Here is a 20,780-nt window from a genome sequence, read left to right as displayed (position 1 = left end):
TAATCTGGAAGGAATTTGAAGAGGTGATCCACCCATATGTCACATATGTGCCAGGATGAGTTAGAGCCCATGGGAAAATACATCCATCTCTGTCTCATGAGTGCTGAAATACAGTTAGTCCAGCGTTTTTTAAAGTACCTAAGCAGTTAGACTTGGGAACAAGGATCCACCAGCACTGGTTGTTTGACTGTACCTCGCCCACCCTGTGCACAGCCTGACTGCAGACCTCCCGAGTGGGAAACAGGAGAGTGCTGTCCCCTTTTCCTAGTCAGTCTCCTACTGATTATAAAACCACTTTAGAACAAGTATAGATATATATTGTTCCAGGGGAAGTATGGCCAGATAGTTTTTCCTTTTCTTTTCCTTACTTTACTTTTCTGTTTATAAGAACCTTCCTTCTATCAAAAACCTGCTTCTAATTGGAGATGATCAAAAGGGAGGGGGGGGAAAAACAGGTTAATCGCTTTTGTTAGCCTGTAGCCAAGTCTCTTCTGCCAGGTGCATCCCTGTGGAGTTTCATTTCTACCTAGTGCTGTGACCCACATAATTTTGGGGTTTTTAACATGCACAAAAGGTCATGACTGCGGCAGACGGAAGGTGGCTTGGAGAGCTGTGTGCTCTTTGCATTTCTGCAGGGCGGGTATTGGGGTGTCGACCTCTGTTCCCTGATGCTGCTCACTCACTTCTGTGTCCTTGTTGGATCGTGTGGCCCAGAAGCCGGACAGGGATGGTTTTAGAGACCTCCACTGGGAAGGAGAGCAGATCGGTTACCTGTGTCTTTGTTGCTATCCCGGAGCATTAGCTCATTCACAGGAAAGTGGGCAAGAGAAGAAATAAATTTCACACTTAATAGGTCTTCGGCTGCTTGGTAGTAACTCTTTCCTAAAATACTTCATGGTTAAGAAGATTAAAATTGTTGGGCACCGGGGTGGCTTAGCTGGTTAAGCTTCTGACTTCTGCTCAGGTCATGGTCTTGTGGTTTGTGAGTTCGAGCCCCCATCGGGCTCTGTGCTGTTGATGCAGTTTTGGGGTGACGGTGGGATGGTCTGGAGCTGACCTCCAGGAGAGAATTCTTGAAGATGTCTTTGGTACAAAAAGGTGACTTTATTAAAGCACAGGGACAGGACCCGTGGGCAGGAAGAGCCGCATGGGGTCGTGACAGGTAACTCATCATATACCCTCAGGCTGGGAGGGGGTCAGGGATAGAGTAAGTCTCCAAGGAATTTTGGAAGCAAGGTTTCCAGGACCTTGAGGGGCTAGCTGTTACTAGGGAAACACCATTTATTACCGTTTAATAAAATCTCAGTCACGAGACCCTTCCGATGCCTATTGGGGGAGGAGGGGGGCATAAGCTTGGGGTATAATCGCCAGCATATATCTTAAGGCAGTTGTGATAAAGGAAGTAGACTTACAGGATCCTTGAGGTTGGGATAATGTTAAGCTAAGGTTCTCTTTTGCCCCCAGCAAAGTGTCCTCATCGAGGCAGCTGAGCTCCTAGAGGGAGGTCACTCTGCCGGTTTCAAGGACTTGTCAGTGGGCCATAGGCAGCAAGGGATAATTTTCCATTTGTCTTACTTCCCTGCATACCATGGCAAGCCCTGAGACCCCTTTCCTTTGTTCTCGGGTAGCTGGGGGTGTCTGAGGAATATTACACATATTCCACTGGTGGGGGGGGGTGGATGTGGGTACCAGCCTGTATTTTGCCCCCTCAGCTTGCCCCACGCCCCCTCATCAGTCAGCACGAAGTCTGCTTCAGATCCTCTGTCCCCCTCTCTCTCTGTCCCTCCCCTGCTCATGGTTCTCGTTCTCTCTCTCTCTCTGAAAAATAAATACTAAAGATTATAGTTGTTGCTAGAAATAATTTGGGAGAATTTCTTTGGATTTTTAAGTAGCCTCTGGTCCTAAACAATGTACCGGTGAGTTGTGTCATCTTTAAATGGTCATTGTTTGATAAAGAACCATATCGTGCTGTTTCATATTAGCAACCTTCTTTTCTGGTGTTCCTGCTTGATCTTAAATGCAGAAATGGGGGCGCCTGGGTGGCTCAGTCGGTTAAGTGGCCGACTTCAACTCAGGTCATGATCTCGCGGTCCGTGAGTTCGAGCCCCGCGTCAGGCTCTGTGCTGACAGCTCAGAGCCTGGAGCCTGGTTCAGATTCTGTGTCTCCCTCTCTCTCTGCCCCTCCCCTGTTCATGCTCTGTCTCTCCCTGTCTCAAAAATAAATAAAATGTTAAAAAAAATAAATAAATAAATGCAGAAATGAAAACATCTGGGGGCATGAGGAGGTTAAGGTGTGAAAGGAGTGTGAGGGATGTGGGGTTTTCTCTTAGGTTTTTGTTTTGTTTTTTTAATCCAGCACTTTTAGTCAGTCTTGTGCAGGAATTTATTTTAATAATTTCACATGCTATTCACCTGATCGTAATATCAAAGTAGCTTCCAAATATATTGCGATTTTTGGGGGTTCCATGTCTGTGACTCACCTCATGTGAATTCAAGACCATTACTGTATGTAGGAAATGTCGTATTCTCTGTTACTGCCGCTTGGTTTGTCTTTCACTTTGAAATTCATTTGTTTAAAGTCACATTAAGTTGAGTAAGTTAAGTGCATAACCCAGAATAGCCTTTGTCTCTTCCTTGACATCGTGAATAGGTGTTTTTAATTTTACTTCCCCCACCCCCACCCCCTCACAACTATTCATATGAGCTAGAAATTCTTTTGATTTGTTGTGTTGGGTGAATGGCATCCTCTCCCTACTGGGGCGATTTTGCTTGAAATCCTTTGAAAGGGCACAGATGGAGTTTTATTTCCTGGGGGATGTTTGAAAAACAAAAGTGGCGGTGGAGACGAACAGCTTTGTGTTCTCTGCTCAGGCCTGAGGATTTAGGTTCGTGCCTTAATAAATGTCTCCATGTGTAGTGCCCCTTCTGGAAGGGGCGAGGACCCGGGCCTGTGTTCATGAGCCCTCTTCCCTTAAACCCACCAGGCTCTCCTGCGCTGCCCAACAGCATGGTTTATTTCGGAAGCTCTCAGGACGAGGAGGACGTCGAGGAGGAAGACGATGAGACGGAAGACGTCAAAACAGCCACCAACAATGCTTCATCTTCATGCCAGTCAACCCCCAGGAAAGGAAAAACCCACAAGCACGTTCACAATGGACATGGTAGGTGGGCTCTTGGTTCCGGGGGTAGCAACAAGGTAAAAGCCACAGCTCCGACTTCGAGAGCTGGGACGGGTCGTCTGTGGACGTGAAAGACCCGGGTGAAGGTTGCGTAGCGGCTTGGTGATCAGGCTAGTCCTGGACGCTTCTCTGGGTGCCAAGCTCTTGCAGAGAGAGGAGTACGTGACCGTACGTCTTGTGAACAGAATAAGATGTGGCGATGGGTGTTTCTCGCAGTGTAGAGGCGACGTTAAATCTCGTAAGAGCTGCAGGTGATAGCGATCGGAAGAGGACAAGGTCACATCTAAACGGATGGTTAGGCAGCACTCCTGAAAAATCTTCCCATGATCAACTTAAATTGTGATTTTTTTTTTTTTTTTTTTTTTTTTTACCGGGAGGAGGTCACGTAGAAAGAGAACTGTTACTGAGCACGTGAGATCCAGTAAACGCACGTATATTGTGTACCCGACTGAGTTTTTTTTTCTCCTCGTGCTACCGTGGGTGGCAGGAGGACACGAGTGGATGTCAGTGAGGAAGCTACTTAGGTGAGGGGGCTGTGGAACGTGTTCAGTGGTTTTCCAACAAGGAAGTGACGTGATTGGAATTGTGCTGGGAGTAGATGAAACCGGCCTCCAGTGTGAGGATTACATGGAGGGAAGGGAGCGAGGCAGGGGAAACCCGCTCCGAAGGTTGTACTTGTGGCCAGCCACCTGGCCAGAGGTAACAAGGGACTGAGAGTTGGCCATGGGGCTCTCACTGGGAGGAGGAGGGGCTGGATGGTAGGCTTAGGAGGACTTGACGTGGACTGGGGGACGTAAGCAGGAAAAGTAGAAAAGGAGAGAGGAGGAGACTGAGGCACGGAGGATGGGGCAGGGAGGTACTGTGGCCATTTCCTGTTGTGCTCCTACCCGTATGCTTGGCATCCTGTTTCCTGCAGGACTCGGAGACCCTGTGAGGGAGCCAGCCCCCGCCCCCCGCCAGCCCCGACCCGGGAGTGGCAGAAAACCAGTGCTATCAATGAGTGATTGAGGCAAAGGAAGAGGTCTCCCCTTTCCCCCTCCATGACTGCCTTGAGCTACCCCTTGTTTCTCTGGACCCAGGGGGATACAGAGGCTCAGGTCAGGCACAGGCCTAGACATAATGGGAACGTGTCTGGCTTTCACTGTTGTGGAGCATTTTTCCCTTGTCAATATAACGAGTGTTTGTCCTGCCTCTTGCTAGGGACTGAGTGCAGGAGGCATGCAGACATAGCAAAGGATGCGACCCGCTTTTTAAGAACTTCACAGTTTAGGGGCGCCTGGGTGGCACAGTCGGTTAAGCGTCCGACTTCAGCCAGGTCACGATCTCGCGGTCCGGGAGTTCAAGCCCCGCGTCGGGCTCTGGGCTGATGGCTCAGAGCCTGGAGCCTGCTTCCGATTCTGTGTCTCCCTCTCTCTCTGCCCCTCCCCCGTTCATGCTCTGTCTCTCTCTGTCCCAAAAATAAATAAACGTTGAAAAAAAAAATTAAAAAAAAAAAAAGAACTTCACAGTTTAGTTGGGGAAATGGGGTTAATAACCTCAGTGCAGAATACAAAATGGCGACTGAATTTTAACCTTCCAAGAACAAGGTTTCCACCTGCAGCTGTGATCGTCAGAAGTCTTGATAGTTGGAAGAGAGCTACGTATAGGAGTTGGAATACAGGTGTAGGTATAGAGATGAATTTGACATGCACGATCATGAACTGGGGTGCGTTGCCGGGTTGTGGGGCAACTGTCCCACCCGAGTATGGGGGGTGGTGTTCTTCAGGGTGACTGGGAATGACCAAGTGGAGTTGATAACATGCCCCGCTGGGCAGAAGGAATGGTTGGAATGTGGAGAGTGGGAAACAGTGGAGGATTTTTGATGTGGAAATAAGATTAAAGAGATCCAAGGAGCCCAGCCCGGAAATAACCATTGAAGGGCTGGACTTGGGAACATACGATGGTTCACGTGCGCACAAGGGCCTTTTGAAGCAAAGGTGAGCAGCTTTTCACTACTGTCTGGAGAACCAAGGCTGGAGGTAATAGAACAGGAGTTAGGAAGGGAGGTGGTTTGGGGGTAGTTAAGGACTTTATTATCTGCCGAATTTGCAGTGATAGTAAAAGACAAAAATCCAGAGGACGGGCTGGAAATTTATCGTCCCAGAGCTGCCGGCCGAGGCGTTCAGAAGGGGGCTGAGCTTTCTGAGGTAGGATGAAGCAGGAAAGGAGACTTGTGGAGATTTGCTTTTCGTTTGAATTCTTGGGTGGGAAGGTATTTTCTAGTTTTACTTTGGGTTCAGTAGGAGTCAGGAGTAAATAAAAACGAACAAAACATGAAATTAGACTCCTATCAGTTGGTCTCTGTGTCCATATGATAAATATATTTCCTCAGGATAGTGTCAGAATTATTCCTTGGTACTATTTTTCATTGTCTCACTGTGCTGGGTGGGTGGTTTCTGGACCCAGTTCCAACATGGCAGGTAAGTACTTCCCTCGCTCCCCAAACACCTAGCAGATTTCGGTCCCCAGTAGGGTTCTGAGAATTTAACTCCATTCCGACACCACCTATCTAGAGATTGCATGAGACTCCACAGGTTAAGGGCTCAGTCCTGGAAGGCTGTCCCCTTATCACCCACCTCAGATGCCACCCACAAGCCCGCTATTCCTTGGGCACCGGCTACACATTGGAGGTTCCAATGAAATCCCACTCAGGTTTGACTAATTTGTTAGAGTGGTTCACAGAACTCAGGGAGACACTTAACCTTCACCAGTTTGATAAAGGATACAGATCCCCAGCCAGATGGAGAGGGGTGTAGGGTGAGGTATGGGGAAAGGGCACGGAACTTCCACTCTGTCTCCACGCCAGTCACTTTGCATCTCCTTAGGTCTTCCAGCCCAGAAGCTCTTAGAATTTTGTCCTTTTGGGTTTTTATGGAGGCATCCTTACATAGTGATGATCGACCAGGTCATTGGCCATTGGCTGATTGAACCTCTAGCTCCTCTCACCTTCCTCAAGGTCGGGGGTGGGGTGGGGGGGGTCGGACTGAAGGTTCCAGTCCACTGCTCACGTGGTTGGTTCTCCTGGCACCTGGCCACTGTCCTTGGGTGCTTCCCAAAGGTCCCCTCTCTTAACAGACCTCTGTATCACTCACCGCTTAGGAAATGCTGGGGTTTGGGGAGCCGTGAATCAGGAATCACGAGTGGGGACCAAATACATATCTTAATGGTAAAGTATGTATTTCTCATAAATCACGCCGTTGCGGTCAAATCACATGGATCTGTTGAGTGAATCCACACAGGTTGAGCCTCCAACTCCTCCTTTTCAGTTTGTGTGAACTTGCTGGTTCACCAGACAATCTTCTCGTTGACTCACCTTACAGTGTCCACGTTACCACCTTCCACGTGCGGGGAGCCTATACTCCCTTGAATTCTTTTTCCACATGAGCTGCAGAGTGGTGACAGGAAGGGGCAGTGGGTATGCGGTGGCACGTCACAAAGTTTCACGAACGGGCCGGGCTGAGGGAATCGGCCGACTTACCTGCGGGAAGAGGGCAACCGTTTTTGCGTTGACCATGGTCACTGTGATCAGGAGTCAAGGAAAATCTATCTGTAGATACGTGTGTCTGCATTTGCACGTGCACGTACGTGGGCCGAATTTTTTTTTTTTTAATGTCAGATTTTACCGGTCGAAGTAGTTACCATGTGATTGAAAATGATTTCGTGGCAACTAAAAGGGTTTCCAGTGTTCCCTTTGGGGGTGTTGGCGACAGTGTGTCGTTGGGTGCAGTGCGGGGTGCCTGAGCTGGGAACCCCCACGACCCTCTTACTGTCTTTTCTGCCCGTGTGTTCTTGCACACTTTGTCTTCCTCCTTGACTCTGCTGGCTTCCCTGGAGAGAAAGCCTAGGAGAAAGCGGGAACAAGGAGAGTGCCCAGACCAGCGGGTCTGCGCTGGAGCTCTGACTCTGCCCGTACTTGCCAGCACTTTCTGTGCTTTCTTTGATGAGGCTTTAGAAACCAAAGGTGCAAGCCCCTTTATTTCCTGTCTGTGCTAATTCTACTGATGCTGGTTCCTGTGGGTCTCCTTCTCATGACCGTTCCCGTCACAGTGGGTGTTCGTACATCTCTCTTGAAAGTTGGATTTCAGGCATTGCGTGTATAGGATGCTCTAATATACAGTGTATATACTTGTCTTCCAAGGAGTGAAGTGTCTTTGTTCTGTGTGTTTTGTTTTTTTTTTTTTTTTTCTGTTTTGTTTTGGGGCAGTTAAGATGAAGGGCTACCTCTCTGATTTCTCCTGACATGGTTGGCTTCTACCTTTAGTTAGATTGAGTTCATCAACCCCCAACCTCCAGCCCTCTGTCTTTTTAGAGTATGTCCCTTTCTTAAAAATTTGTTTTTGAGAGAGGAGGACATGCGTGGGGAGGGAGAGAGAATCCCAAGCAGGTTCTGCACTATCAGCGTGGAGTCCAGCATGGGGCTCGAGCTCAAAAACTGTGAGATCGTGACCTGAGCTGAAACCAAGAGTCAGATGCTTAACCTACTGAGCCACCCAGGCACCCCTGATTATGTCTGCTTTTGAGCTGGGAAAGGATTGGTTGCAGTTCCAAAGGTTTGCTTCAGTAGAGTTCTAGAACCCATGGGGCTAAGTACCCACCTGAACTTGGAGGTGGGGTATAGGGAGAGAGCTGCAGGCCCAGGCGATCTGTCCTTGTGTTTGGGAGCACGCCAGATATCAGTCCCTCCTGCGGTGCCATTTTGTCGTCTGAAGCCCTGACCTTGTTCAGTCTGTGGGGTGTGCTCATTCCTATACCAGCCACCCTTCCACCGTGGGCATTTAACCTCTGGAATTCAGCTCATCTGTTCTCTAGTAGGCCCCAAGAAAATTATGAATTTGTATTGTCTGAGTTTGTAATGTTGTTGCCATAGGCATGGAGATCTTTCATGTCCTTTTAAGTTCTTTTTTTTGGTTTTAATGTTTATTTTTGAGAGGGGGCGGGGTAGGGAGGGGCAGAGAGAGAAGGGGAGACCGAATCTGAGGCAGGCTTTTCAGTCTCTGAGCTCTCAGCACAGAGCCCGACGCGGGGCTCGAACTCACAAACCGCGAGATCATGAGCCGAGCTGAAGTCAGATGCTTAACTGACTGAGCCACCCAGGCACTCAGAAGTCTTTTTACATTCTAAACAAACATCGTTGTCAGTAAAGTTATTCTACTATGCGGTGTTCAGAAGACCCAACAAATCAATTAGAAGTACCAAATCAACTCCCCTGTAGTATCTCCTGCAAAATTAGTTTGTGAGTTTTTGGCAAATGTTAACGCCCGTGAGTGTTGGAGAAAGATTCTGTGTTTGCTTATTCCTGAAAATGTATTTGTGGAGGATTTGGAAGGGAGGTCTGGCCATCATTTCACTGGGAAAATGACTGAAACACAATCATAGCCTTCTTGAGGGCAGGATCTTGCCATATTAAACACTTAGGGAATTTTTTGGAGTTAATTTTTCTGTCCTACATAAAATAAGTGTAATTTACGTGCACGTGAGAAACGTGCTAATTTTAGTGCTTTGGAAGATGACCCAGATGAACGAGGGACAGGGACCTTTCCCTAAGGAGCTGATGATCTGGGAAACTCCCTGGAGAATCCCATCAGAAACAGCCTAAGACCTTCAGGCTCTATCCACGTTTCCCGATCACACAGGCTTAATATCTGGTTCATGTATACCCTCCTCCCTGCCACTTTGTGTTTCTCTCTTGTTGTCACTTCTAGTGTGTCCCCCTGTTGTCCCATGCCACCCATTCTGTGACTGACAAGCCTCCCTCACACCCAGGTTCAAACATCTTCCATAGGAAGGGGCTGTTGAGTACAAGCAGCCAAGGTCCTCAAGTGTGTGTTTGGACTCCATTAAAAGTGATGTTTCCGTAGGTTCTCGTGTATGTTTGAAACGGTTTGTGAATTTGTTTCTGCTTTTCGGGCATCTGCGTACGAAATGTTTTGTAAGGTCACATGACAAGGATAACCCGAGTTTCAGCGTCAGGAAGCCGTCTAATGGAGAGGTCATGGTGTCCTTTCTCTCCCTGCCTCTTTCCCTTCCTTCCTGACGCAAAGGACTTTCCTTGGCAAGCGTGTTCTGTGATCACGCTTGTATTTTGAAAGATGGATTGTGCGCAGCTCAGAGGCAAAAAAGGAGAAAAGACCCCCTGAGGGACCACTGCACTAGCCTCTGCGTGATCCTGAGGTTTTAATCGAGGTGGCGTCAGAATGAAACGGAAAGGTCACATTGGACAGGTGGTTGACACCTGGAGATGGCTTGGTGGCCGTGCCAGTACAGGTGCCAGGTAGGTCTTCAGACCGTCTGCGGTGCTCTGTGGGGCGCATTCCTCCGGGAAGAGCTGCCCGGGAACTAGCTGCAGTTCCCACTTCCCACCCTCGAATCCCTCTGGCGTATGCCAGGTGAGTTCAGTGAGCCTTTGACCTGTACGGATGCCCGCACGGAGGAGAGGATAGCACAGGGCTTGAAGCCCAGGCTTCAGACTCTGACCCACCTGGCTCGCACTTCTGCCGTCCACAGTTGATGGCTGCCTCACTGTAAAACTAGTTTATTTTCTTTTTACATCTATTTATTTTTGAGAGACAGACACGGCGCAAGCAGGGCAGGGGCAGAGAGAGAGGGGGACACAGAATCCGAAGCAGGCTCTGGGCTCCGAGCTGCAAGCTGTCAGCACAGAGCCCGACGCGGGGCTCGAACCCACGAACCGTGAGATCATGACCTGGGCCGAAGTCAGATGCTCAAGCGACTGAGCCACCCAGGTGCCCCGATGGCTGCCTCACTTTGAGCATGCGGCTTAATATTTCTTAGTCTCAGGCTCCTCATCTGGAAGGTGGGGAGGAAGCAAATGGTCCGTAGGCTCTCTGTTAACTGCGTGTGCAGACATGTTCATCGTTGGAGGGTGATTTCTCTCATTGGTTTTGGTAGGTGGCCTCACATACCTGCTTTTTTGTGTGAGGGTATGAATTGAGGTCCGTTTTCCACACACGACGATAAGAATACTAGAGGGTTTTTTTTTTTAATATTTTTTAAAGTTTATTATTTTTGGGGGTGCCTGGGTAGCTCCGTCGGTTGAGTGTCTCACTTCGGCTCAGGTCAAGATCTCTGGTTCGTGAGTTCGAGTACCGTGTCAGGCTCCGTGCTGACAGCTCGGAGCCTGGAGCCTGCTTCGGATTCTGTGCCTCCCTCTCTCTCTGCCCCCTCCCCGCCCCCACTCGCACTCTGTCTCTCTCTCTCACACACACACACAAAAATAAACACTAGAAAAAGTTTTAAGATTTATTAATTTTTGAGAGAGACAGACAGTGCCAGCTGGGAAGGGGCAGAGAGAGAGAGAAGGAGGGAGAGAAACTCCTCGAGCAGGTTCCTGACATGGGGCTGGATCCCACAAACCATGAGACCCCGACCTGGGCAGAGATCAAGAGTCAGACACTTAGCTGACTGAGCCACCCAGCGCTCCAGGAATCCCAGAGTTTTTAGGACAGGTGCACCTATGTTATCTCTTGGTTCCATCTACTCTACAACAGCGTCGTTGTGAAGGTGTCCGGGTGGGAGGGGTAATGGAAAACCTGAGGTCTTGGACCCATCACCCGAGGTGGCAGGTTGCAGCCAAGAGTCGAGGTTCTCGAAATGCCTCTGGCCCCCTACGGGATTCTGTGTAGGGGTGAGAGGGTGAGCATCAGTGTTCAGTGAAGGGCAGTTTGCACTGTGATAGTGGACTTCCCACTCCTGTCTGGTAGGCAGTGTCAGAAAAACCAGTGCCACCAGCCCCTGCCTGGGGTATACAGCTCGGCTCAGGTCCCCCCTTGTCGGTTGCCTGCGTGGCTTTGATGTCCTTGGCAGCCAAATAATTAAAACTTACAGGATGACGATGCTTCTCTGCGAGGCCATCGGAGGGATGGAGTTGAAGCCAGCTCAGAAATGTACATGCGGTGAGCTGTGCTCCTTCAATTTCAGGTGACCCAGGGAAAGATGAATGGTTTTGTTGGTAAAAGAGAAGTCAAAAGGGTCGACGGTGTAAAAAGAAAAAAAGGGGGGGAAGTCCTCTTTGGAGAAGGCCAGTTTCAGCCAGTGTTTCAGAGGAACGTGGGGCTCTGTCTCGTTACCTGGTAGGTGAGCTGCCTCACCCTCTGTGTTCTGGACCCTCTCTTCTGTAAAGGAGGCAGATAATCAGCAAACAAACCACCGCCAGCCAGCAAGTCCTAGCGATGATTGGGAGGAAGTCCCCAGGCAGGAGAATGTGAAGATGTTCTTGCGGTCACGATTTTCCACAGTAGAGAAAGGAGTCCTTGATACTAGAAGCTTGTCACCCAAAGGTGCTACAAGTAAAACATAGTAGTCTTTGAAAATGGAATATTCGGCTTTGTACAACCTACCAAAGCTTTTCTGGGTAATTAGAATTGTACTATAATACCAAGTTGCCCAATATGTTTGTCTTTTTTTTTTTTTTTTTGTCTATTCAGTTCCTACACAGGTCTTTATCGTCCTCAAAAAGTCACCATGAACTTTGTGTCCTGCCTCTTTAAAGCTACACATTGGCTGTGTGTTCCTGGGCGAGGCATTTAACTTCTCTGATTAATATCCTCTTCCATTGAATGAGCAGGGTAGAGTAGACGAGCTTGCATTTACTCATTCACTTATATGCCAACATAGAGCAAAATTACTGCTTGTGTCTTGTGTATAGGAATAGTTCCCATTGGGATCTTTTATAACAGATAATGGGCATTGCTGTGTGCTCACGGGGAAGGACTTGTCCCAAGATCACCTGTTTAGCCAGGTGAAAGATCCCTCACTAAAATTCGGGCTTGGATGAGGGCATAATTATCATGTAGTCGAGCTGGTTCTCAGACTTGTTGATTATATTCACGCAAGAAAGTGGACAGTGAGTTGCTTTTTCATACTTCTCCACGACAGGGTGTTTCTGTTGTTACAGTGTGGTGTGTGTGTCTCCCGCTTTGTGCCCTGGAGATGTTGCGATGTGTCCAGAAGTCCAACAGCATCTCTCCCAGGAGGGTCCCCGTCACTGAAATGTGGGGAAATAAACGCACAGAGAACAAAACGGGGAACGTGAACACTTGATTTTTGGAGAAGCTTTGACCAAAAATTCCTCACTGGGCCATGTGTCCAGGCAAAGAGTTTTGCTTGGTCTGTGTTAGTTTGACGAAACCAGAAGCCGGACTGTGAATGATGTCCTGTTTTATCTTGTTTCTCCCCAAAGCCTGGACCCTCCCATCTCCCTGCCCAGTGAAGCATCAGGGGTTCTGTAGTGAGCAGGCACGTGGCTCGGTGGTGGAGGCCCACGGAAGGCGGTGCCCAGGGAGAGTGCGTGCACCCCCTGACTTGCCCCGCGACCCTGCCATCAGTGTCGGATTGGGCCTGCCTGTGACCACGCTCATCCCCTGTGGGCGCGGAGCCCAGACCCCAGCGGTCTCCTGCGAGAGCCTGCTGTCACCGGACAGACGTGTAGTTTTGCTGACGTGATCCCGCACTATAACGTTCTCCCTTCTAATGTGCTGAGCATCCTCGCGGAAATGCATTTGTTTATTAAAATACATAGTCTGAAATGACATGGGCAGCATCACGTGCATTTTCAGCCTCGGGTTACCACTCAAGGGTTACAATAACAATGCCCTCGGCAGCTTCTCGTCCACCAGCTCTTCAGAGTTTCCAGAATAGTCTTTCGTATACAGAACCTCAGATGATCCTAACAATAGAGCCCTTAGGTAATCCCGATTTGGAAACAAAACCCCAGCATCAAAACACTGCTCTGGGGATATTTATGTTACGAGTTGATACTTGAAATGGCTTAGTTTGTGGAAAGTTCTCATAACTGGTTATTTTTTTTCCAGTGGGATAAGCATGGTGGACTGGGGGCATGAATACATCTGTTTGGAATGACTTTGGCCTTGGCTTTCCTCAGTGTTGTCGCTGTGGTGAGGCGTTCCTTCTCCTGTGCAGAGGGGACCTTGGGGGAAGGTCACTGCTCACGGCAGCCATGTACAGTGGCTTTTCACCTGCTTTCTTGCCCTTAGGAAACATGGGACGAATGGCACTGTTTCTCTTTGTGCCCCTCTTTCTGAAGAGGGACATTTCTCGGAAGACTTTTTAAACAACGTGTCATTGGACTCACAGCTGGAATGATTTAATTGCTTTTGGATGCACACCGGGGGCACGTTGTGCCAGGGCCAAAAAGCAGTCATTTGGATGAGTTTACCACGTTTCTGCCTTGGAGGTGCGTTCCACCCTCTCCGTGCCGGGCAGTGGGGGGCAGGGGCGTGCAGGCAGGGCTGGGGTCTGCCTGTGGCCACGTGCAGCAAGGAGATGCTCTCCAGCCGACAGATGCTTTTTTCTTTGTGGGGTGTCCTCTTCACCTTTTTTTCACCTCTGGCAGCTCCAATCCCCACCCTGCCCTGCCCTGCCCTGCCATCGTGAGTTTCCCCAAAAGTTGGACTGTGGGCTAGGAGTGTGGTTTTATTGTTTTATTATTCTTTTAAATTTTTTAACGTTTTATTTCTGAGAGAGAGAAAAACAGAGCATGAGCGGCAGGGGGTGGGGAGAAGCAGAGAGAGAGGGAGATACAGAATCCAAAGCAGGCTCCAGGCTCCCAGCTGTCAGCACAGAGCCCGACATGGGGCTTGAACTCATGGACCTTGAGGTCATGCCCTGAGCCGAAGTCAGACCCTTAACCAACTGAGCCACCCAGGCACCCCTAGGAGTGTATTTGTGTGTGTGTGTGTGTGTGTGTGTGTGTGTGTGTGTGTAATATAATTTATTGTCAAGTTACCTAACATACAGTGTATACCATGTGCTCTTGGTTCTGTGGGTAGATTCCCATGATTCATCGGTCATGTACAACACCCAGTGCTCATCCTAACATGTGCCCTCCTCAGTGCCCATCACCCATTTTCCCGTCTCCCCCCACCTCCCCCATCACCCTTTGTTCTCTGTATCTGAGTCTCTCATGGTTTGCCTCCCTCTCTGTTTGAAACTGTTTTTTCCCCTCCCTTCCCCCATGGTTTTCCGTTAAGTTTCTCAAGTTTCTCATAGGAGTGAAAACATGTGATACCTGTCTTTCTCTGACTTACTTCACTTAGCATAATACCTTCCAGTTCCGTCCACGTTGTTGCATATGGCAGGGTTTCATTCTTTCTCATTGCCAAGTAGTATTCTATTGTATATATAAACCACATCTTCTTTAGTCATTCATCAGTTGTGATGGGCATTTGGGCTCTTTCCATAATTGGGCTGTTGTTAGAGGTGCTGGTATAAACACATGTGCTGTGCCCCTATGAATCGGCGCTCCTGTAACCTGGATAAATTCCTAGTAGTGCAATTGCTGGATCATAGGGTAGTTGTATTTTTAATTTTTTGAGGAGCCTCCACACTGTTTTCCAGAGCGGCTGCACCAGTTTGCATTCCCACCAACAGTGAAGGAGGTTCCCTTTTCTCCACATCCACGCAAGCCCCTGTTTCCCAAGTTGTTCATTTTAGCCACTCTGACAGGTGTGAGGTCATATCTCAGTGTGGTTTTGATTTGTATTTCCCTGATGATAAGTGACATTGAGCATCTTTTCATGTGTCGGTTGGCCATCTGGATGTCTTCTTTGGAAAAGTGTCTATTCATGTCTTCTGTCCATTTCTTCACTGGATTATTTGTTTTTTGGGTGTTGAGTTTGGTAAGTTCTTAAAAGATTTCGGTAGGAGCGTGTTTTTAAAGAGGAGTAGTACACGTAACGTTGAGTCAGAAGTTTCTATTTCTTCCCGTCCTCGACTTCTGCGTTTGGAGATGCTTGACCTAGTGGTTTGCGAGCACCATACTGGCTCTTCTCATTTATGGCTTGCAGCCTTTGTTTTTTGTTTTTTTTCCCCCTCCCTTAGGTTTTATTTTATTTTCTGCTCTTAAATGTTTGTCTTGATAGTGAGCGAATATGAGCCGGGGGGTAGGGGCAAAGAGTGAGAATCCCAAGCAGGCTCCACACTTTGAACACAGAGCCCAAAAGTGGGGCTTGATCCCATGAACCATGAGATCATGACCTGAGCAGAAATCAAGAGTTGAATGCTTAACTGGCTGAGCCACCCAGGCACCCCTCTTCCTTATCTCCAAAGAAGATAAGGAAATTTTCCTAAAGGCCACATTTAAAGAAGAGATAATAGGAATGCTTTTTCAAAGATTTTTACGATAGCTAAGTGAGTGTGTGTGTGTGTGTGTGTGTGTGTGTGTATCTGCTAGAAAGTGTTACATTGGCTGTTACCATTACTACCATGCACATGATTGAAAAGATCTTGAGCCCAGAACAACCTTGTAATGATGAGAATCCCAGAAAGGTAGCATGTTTCAAAACCCTGGCACCCAGTGAGGTGTGTCTGAGAGGTGACTGTTCAGTGCTGTCAGCCTGTGGTGTGCTTGACCTTCCCAGGTCGAGCAGTGTCAAGTGTGGTAGAAGGTTGGGGGGCGTGCCTTGTCCATCAGCGTAATCAGCCTGTGCCCGTTCTCTTCTCGTTTTCCTTAAGCCTGGGTTACGCTGGTCCATGCGGGACCTTAGGGACCTACGTGGACACTTAGCAGCGGCACCGGCCCACTGTCCCTGCTTTAGCGTGGGGATGCCTCTTGCTGGTAATCGTAGAGCTGCTCTGATCCGGGGTGAGGGGCTTATCCAGATCTCAGCGACAGCAGACGGGGAGAATGTTCTGGCTCCGATGCCTTCCTCGTTAGCTGTCATTGGGCCAGTTACTTAAAGTCCGGGAGCCTCACTTTCTCCATTTGTATACAGCCGACAGGGATATGTGGCTTTTTCGGTTGGGGTTAGGGTTGGCGAGGGGAGGAAGGCAAGTGGCTGCTGGTGGACAATGGCGTGTCATTTTGGGGTGATGAAAACATTTTAAACTCGCATTGTGGTGTAAGGGGTTGCACAACTCTCAATGTGCGGCACTCCGTGCTTCAAATGTGCGGATCACACATTATGTGAATTCTGACTTCCTAAGCATAAACCGAAATCTGAATGAGTGACAGTAGCACTTAGTACAGTGCCCAGTGCTTGGTGGGTCCTCAAAAAGCAGAGGCTGGCCACCATCCTGTTACTGGTGTCCCACCCCATGATTCTTTAGAAGAACTGTGACATTTCACAATTAATACATTGCACTAGATTTTCAGAATCTTGAATCCGTTCTTCTGTCCAGAATGGGCTGGGATGTGTTCATGTCATACATATTACAAATTGAATTGTTGAGCTCTTTGCACACTGCTCCGTATTTACTGTTTTCAGCTGATTTCATCAGGCCTGTCTTCAGGGGAATCTTCAGTCGGGAATATGTGCCATTCGTTCCGAGACTGTACGATGCGCATATAGAATGTTTTGAGTCCTTCATTTCCTGGCTGGAGGCTGGGTGGAGGTGTTTGTGATATAGGAGCAGATCCCCGATATGTATTTGGGGAACCTTGAAAGCAATCCTTCCTGCAGTGCAGCTGCTCCTATATTTAGCTTTTTAGTATTAGCATTTTTATTCTGAAAATTACCAGTTCTCCAACTTGTATAGTCGATTGTGTTATCTGGAGGGGGTGCCTTCCACTCGCATTCTTGTGCACATTTTCAAGGTGTTCTTCTCCAAATGTGCTGTGAATGAGATTCCTTGTTCAGATCCAACGTTGGGCCAGATAGCTTATCCTATACTTCAGATGTGGTCGGCCTGTTAGAATCCATCCACCTCTGTGTAGGGTTTTTCTTTGTTTTTTGTTTTTTTTTTTTAATCCCCAGACTGCAAAATACTGCATTCATTTTGTTCTTCAAGAGTTAATGCACATCTCTTTTGAGTATAACCCATAGTTCTGCGATCTTTGTCTCCTTTCTTGAGAGTGGTAAAGCATGAAATCCCTCTCAGCCCACTGCCTGCCGTCCCAAAAGGCCACTTGCCCAGATGTCCCTCCCCAAGCCTGTTCTGGCACATTGGAGAATGCACAAAGCTTAGAGCCCACTGATGTGGGCACCGGTGGCGGGGTGGCGGGGTGGCGGGGTGGGGGGTGGGGGTTGGTCACCCTCAGGCTCAGTCTCCTCCTGTCCTCGGCTCCTTTGGGGGCCAGGTGGGCCAAGAAACCATTTTTCAATGACAAAAACCATTCATCCTGATTCATGGTCTTTTCCTTGCCCTGACCTTTATATTCTCATAAAGGTCATACGCCCTTTTAAACTTCAGTATCAGAAGTTACTAGGATCATCTGCAAGAAATGTGTTTAAATGGCAGATCCGTCCAACTCCGTTATGGGACATCATTGCCCATCATGTGTTCACATTTTTCGATCCTGGGACGGTCGCGACCAAATTCTGATTGCAGAAAAATAGCCTGTGACTTAAGTTCTAGAAGGTCGTATGTAGAAAATGTAATGTGCCTTAAAAATCCTTTTTAATGCGTTTCTTTCCTATAACCAAAGGGGTAGGATTTCAGGGTGTCCATTCCAGAGGGGTTTTGCCAACACTGCGTTAACCAGAAGAGCCCGGCTTGTGATGCTGAAGGTCGGGTGCACACAGGCCGCCGATGCTTTCCTCCCTCGCGTTGCGGCCGGGCGCTGGCTCCCGGTGTGAGTGAGCGGTGCCGTGGGGTTACAACAGGACCTGTGCTGACCGGAACACGTCCTCTCTGCCTTCCCTAGTCGAACACATGAGTGCTACAGCTACGTGAGCGGAGCAGTTTCTGCCCAGGGCAAACCGGGTTACAGCTCTCGCACAGGCTGCATTAAAATCCTTTTGAACTGTTGGCACAAGGTTGGCAGACATTCCATTGTTTTCAGACAATAGTGACTCAAAGTTGAACTGGCTCCAGGGAGCAGGCACAGTTTTTGTACAGTAACAAGGATTTAATGCCAGCCAATTGATGGAGTCTGTCTTCCCCAAGTCGGGACGCCTTGTAATGACACGAGGCTTACATTTAAATATCTGGCTCCCGATCAGAAACTTGGCATGCTTCTCTTTTCCTTTCCATCACACGTTCCTCTCTATTTACAGTGGTTCTCTTTTTGTCCCTTCGATTCGTTTTGGGGGTGGGACAGGGGACACGTCTTATTTTATGTAATTTGGGGGTTGGTCCAGCCTGTGGGCCTCGTGATCGTTCTTTCCTTCTGGTCTTTGTGCCTCTGCCGGCCGACCAGCCGTTTCGGCCCGCCTTCCTGTAACATCTCATGTTCACATTTCTCTTTCAAGGAGGTGAAGGCTTCAGAACTCCATTAGCTCAGGTCAGACACTGAGTCATCTCAGGGTGTCCTGTAACTTAGGCAGACGCCAAGTCGCCTCATAAAAAAAAAAAAAAAAAAAAAATCAGGATTCTGTCCTTGTGTTCTGATGAGGTGCCTTTCTTAGCACCAATAATTAGCAAGATGGGGGTGTCACGGAGACAGGCCACAGGATGTGCTGGCCCCGTCCGCTCTGTTCAAGGGGATCACTCACTGCTTTAAAATGTGGGTCTCGTGCGTCGGCATTGCAGCAGGAGCTTGGAAAAAAAGATCAGCCTTCTACTTTTTGCAGAACTCCTTCCTCTGAAGAACACCGAGCATTGTATATACTTTATTGTAAATACTCCAACGATTCCTGGAGGGCAGATAAGAGGAGGCAGCTGGCTATATAGTTTAGAGAATTGAGGCACAGATGTGTCTGGTGATCTGGGAGCTAAAAATCAACACCAAGCTATGCACATCCCTACGAGGGGCCGTGCATGTGGTGAGCTTTTTAGAGACCTTATGGTGGGCTTTTCATGGACTGCCTTGTGGACCTCCCCACCCCCCAGCCTCCTTGCGATCAGTGCAAATAGCTTTCATGGGGCGCGGTCCCTGGAGCTAGAAATGGAAGAAGTTCCTCCTTGGAAAGCCTAGCTTTCCACCTTTGTGGGATTGCCAGAACGATGTTGCTAATGTAACTTGCCCTGCCCAGTTTTCTTTTTCACCCCTCATTGGGAGCACATCTTGTCTTCTCAGGCACGAAGTGACCCTAAATCAAAATATCAGCCTTTGGCTGTAAAGATTTTGCCTGCCGTGGTGTGAAAACACTTGTCTATAGGCCATTTAACTTTCAGAGTGTGTGTATACAAATCAATAGATTTGTCTCTGTTCATTAATGTAAAGCTATTTGTATCTGAGCACAATACAATTTCCTAATACAGTTCCCTGTGATAAATGCTTTTTTTCCCCTCCTTGAAGAAACGAGTTCAATTATTCCTTTTAATTGGGGAGAGCGCGCATAGTCCTCTATCCGCCTCTCTTTCTGTCTCTTATGTTCACAGGGTTTTAGTCTTTCCCTGTGAGAGTGAATATTTTTTGCCTTTCCCCTTCTCGAGAATCTTACAAATTAAGACAAAAGATAATTACTTGGAGGGGTAAAACTGGCAGGTTCCCACGACACTTAAAATTAATGAGCTGTTGAGGACAAAATATACCTTGTCTCTAGCTCCATCGTCCCCCCCCCCCCCCCCACCCTCCCCGGCCCGCCCCTTCCCCCTTTCTTCCCATTTAACACATGATTTGACTTTTTGGCTGTGTTTGCCATTTGGGTATACTGCTGCTGAAAGATAGCAAGCTGTTACAGAAAGTGGGTTCATTTGAAAGCGATCTCTTTGTTTGCAATTCAAAGTCAATTTTATTCCAGTTTTAATTTTTGTATTTTTGAAAACTTTCTCTTTTTTCGATGCTCTGATCAAAACAGTCTGTTAAGGGAACGTGGTGCTGCGGTTCACAGAGCCCCAGTCTGATCTGTGATGTTAATGGCACCGGCTTTCCAGTCTGTAGTCCCGGGACCCCTCGGCTTCCTTAGCAGTTTTCCCAAGGAGTCAGTTCCTTGCTGGCTGGGGCTGAAACTCGTCCTCGGCCTCAGAATAGAGCCACAGCTGTGCGTTCCCTGTCGGGCAGAGCTGGTGCTGATGGAAGGATCTGGTTTTCCCCCTGGATTTCAGGAAGTTCTTGCTGGCTAATAACCACAGTGCCACTCTTAAGGAATTTCCTTGAAATCTCAGTTTAGCAACTGACCTTGCCCCGTGGCTCATTTGGAAAGGAGCAGCAGGGAAACTGTGAGCACTGGTGTCCTGCCACGTGTCTGGAGTGTGGTGACCCTCACTGACAAGCCACCAGCTGGCCGGTGCACACATCTCATGGCCCATTAGCCTCTTTCTACATTAATAGTTCCTCGCTGATTCCTCAGAGCAATCCTGTGAGGTAGTCAGTGGGGAAACTAAGACTTGGACAGGTACTAGCTCAAGGTCAAAGAGTTTAGCAGGTGATTTCGTGGATTCAGATTTAGGTGGCTTCCTCTCAGGGCCTGAGCGTTGTGGGGGCTTGTAGGTATTGACATGTAAGTATCCGCTCCGTCACATTCTGGAAACGATGATGTAGCTAATCAAGGAAGAGATGCTTTAGCCTAGCGATGTCAGGATTTTTTTATTGGAAGACCCCTTTTGACTCAGGAACCCCAAAAGGATTGTATTTACTGATACATTTTTCCTATGGTAAATATCAAAAATGATATTAAAACAGGTTATTAAAAATCGATATTTACCATATTAAAATGAAAACTGAGGGAACTTATATATAAATATATATATATGAGGCAT

General features: G+C 48.2%; 1 protein-coding gene across 8 annotated transcripts in view; it reads left to right on the top strand.

Annotated features, from left to right (window-relative positions):
• JARID2 (jumonji and AT-rich interaction domain containing 2) overlaps positions 1-20,780 on the top strand; it is a 273,116-nt gene that overhangs the window by 211,430 nt on the left and 40,906 nt on the right. For all 8 annotated transcript variants that reach the window (XM_086706218.1, XM_086706216.1, XM_086706219.1 and 5 more), the window contains one exon: positions 2,985-3,161. In XM_086706218.1, coding sequence (XP_086562344.1) covers positions 2,985-3,161 — 177 coding nt within the window. The remainder of the gene's footprint in view (positions 1-2,984; positions 3,162-20,780) is intronic.

This window comes from Puma concolor, chromosome B2 (assembly GCF_028749965.1).
Source record: "Puma concolor isolate L17-30 chromosome B2, mPumCon1.1.hap2, whole genome shotgun sequence".
NCBI classification, from domain to species: domain Eukaryota; kingdom Metazoa; phylum Chordata; class Mammalia; order Carnivora; family Felidae; genus Puma; species Puma concolor.
Note: the sequence above shows the minus strand (reverse complement) of the source record. Positions and strands in the feature narration are given on the sequence as shown.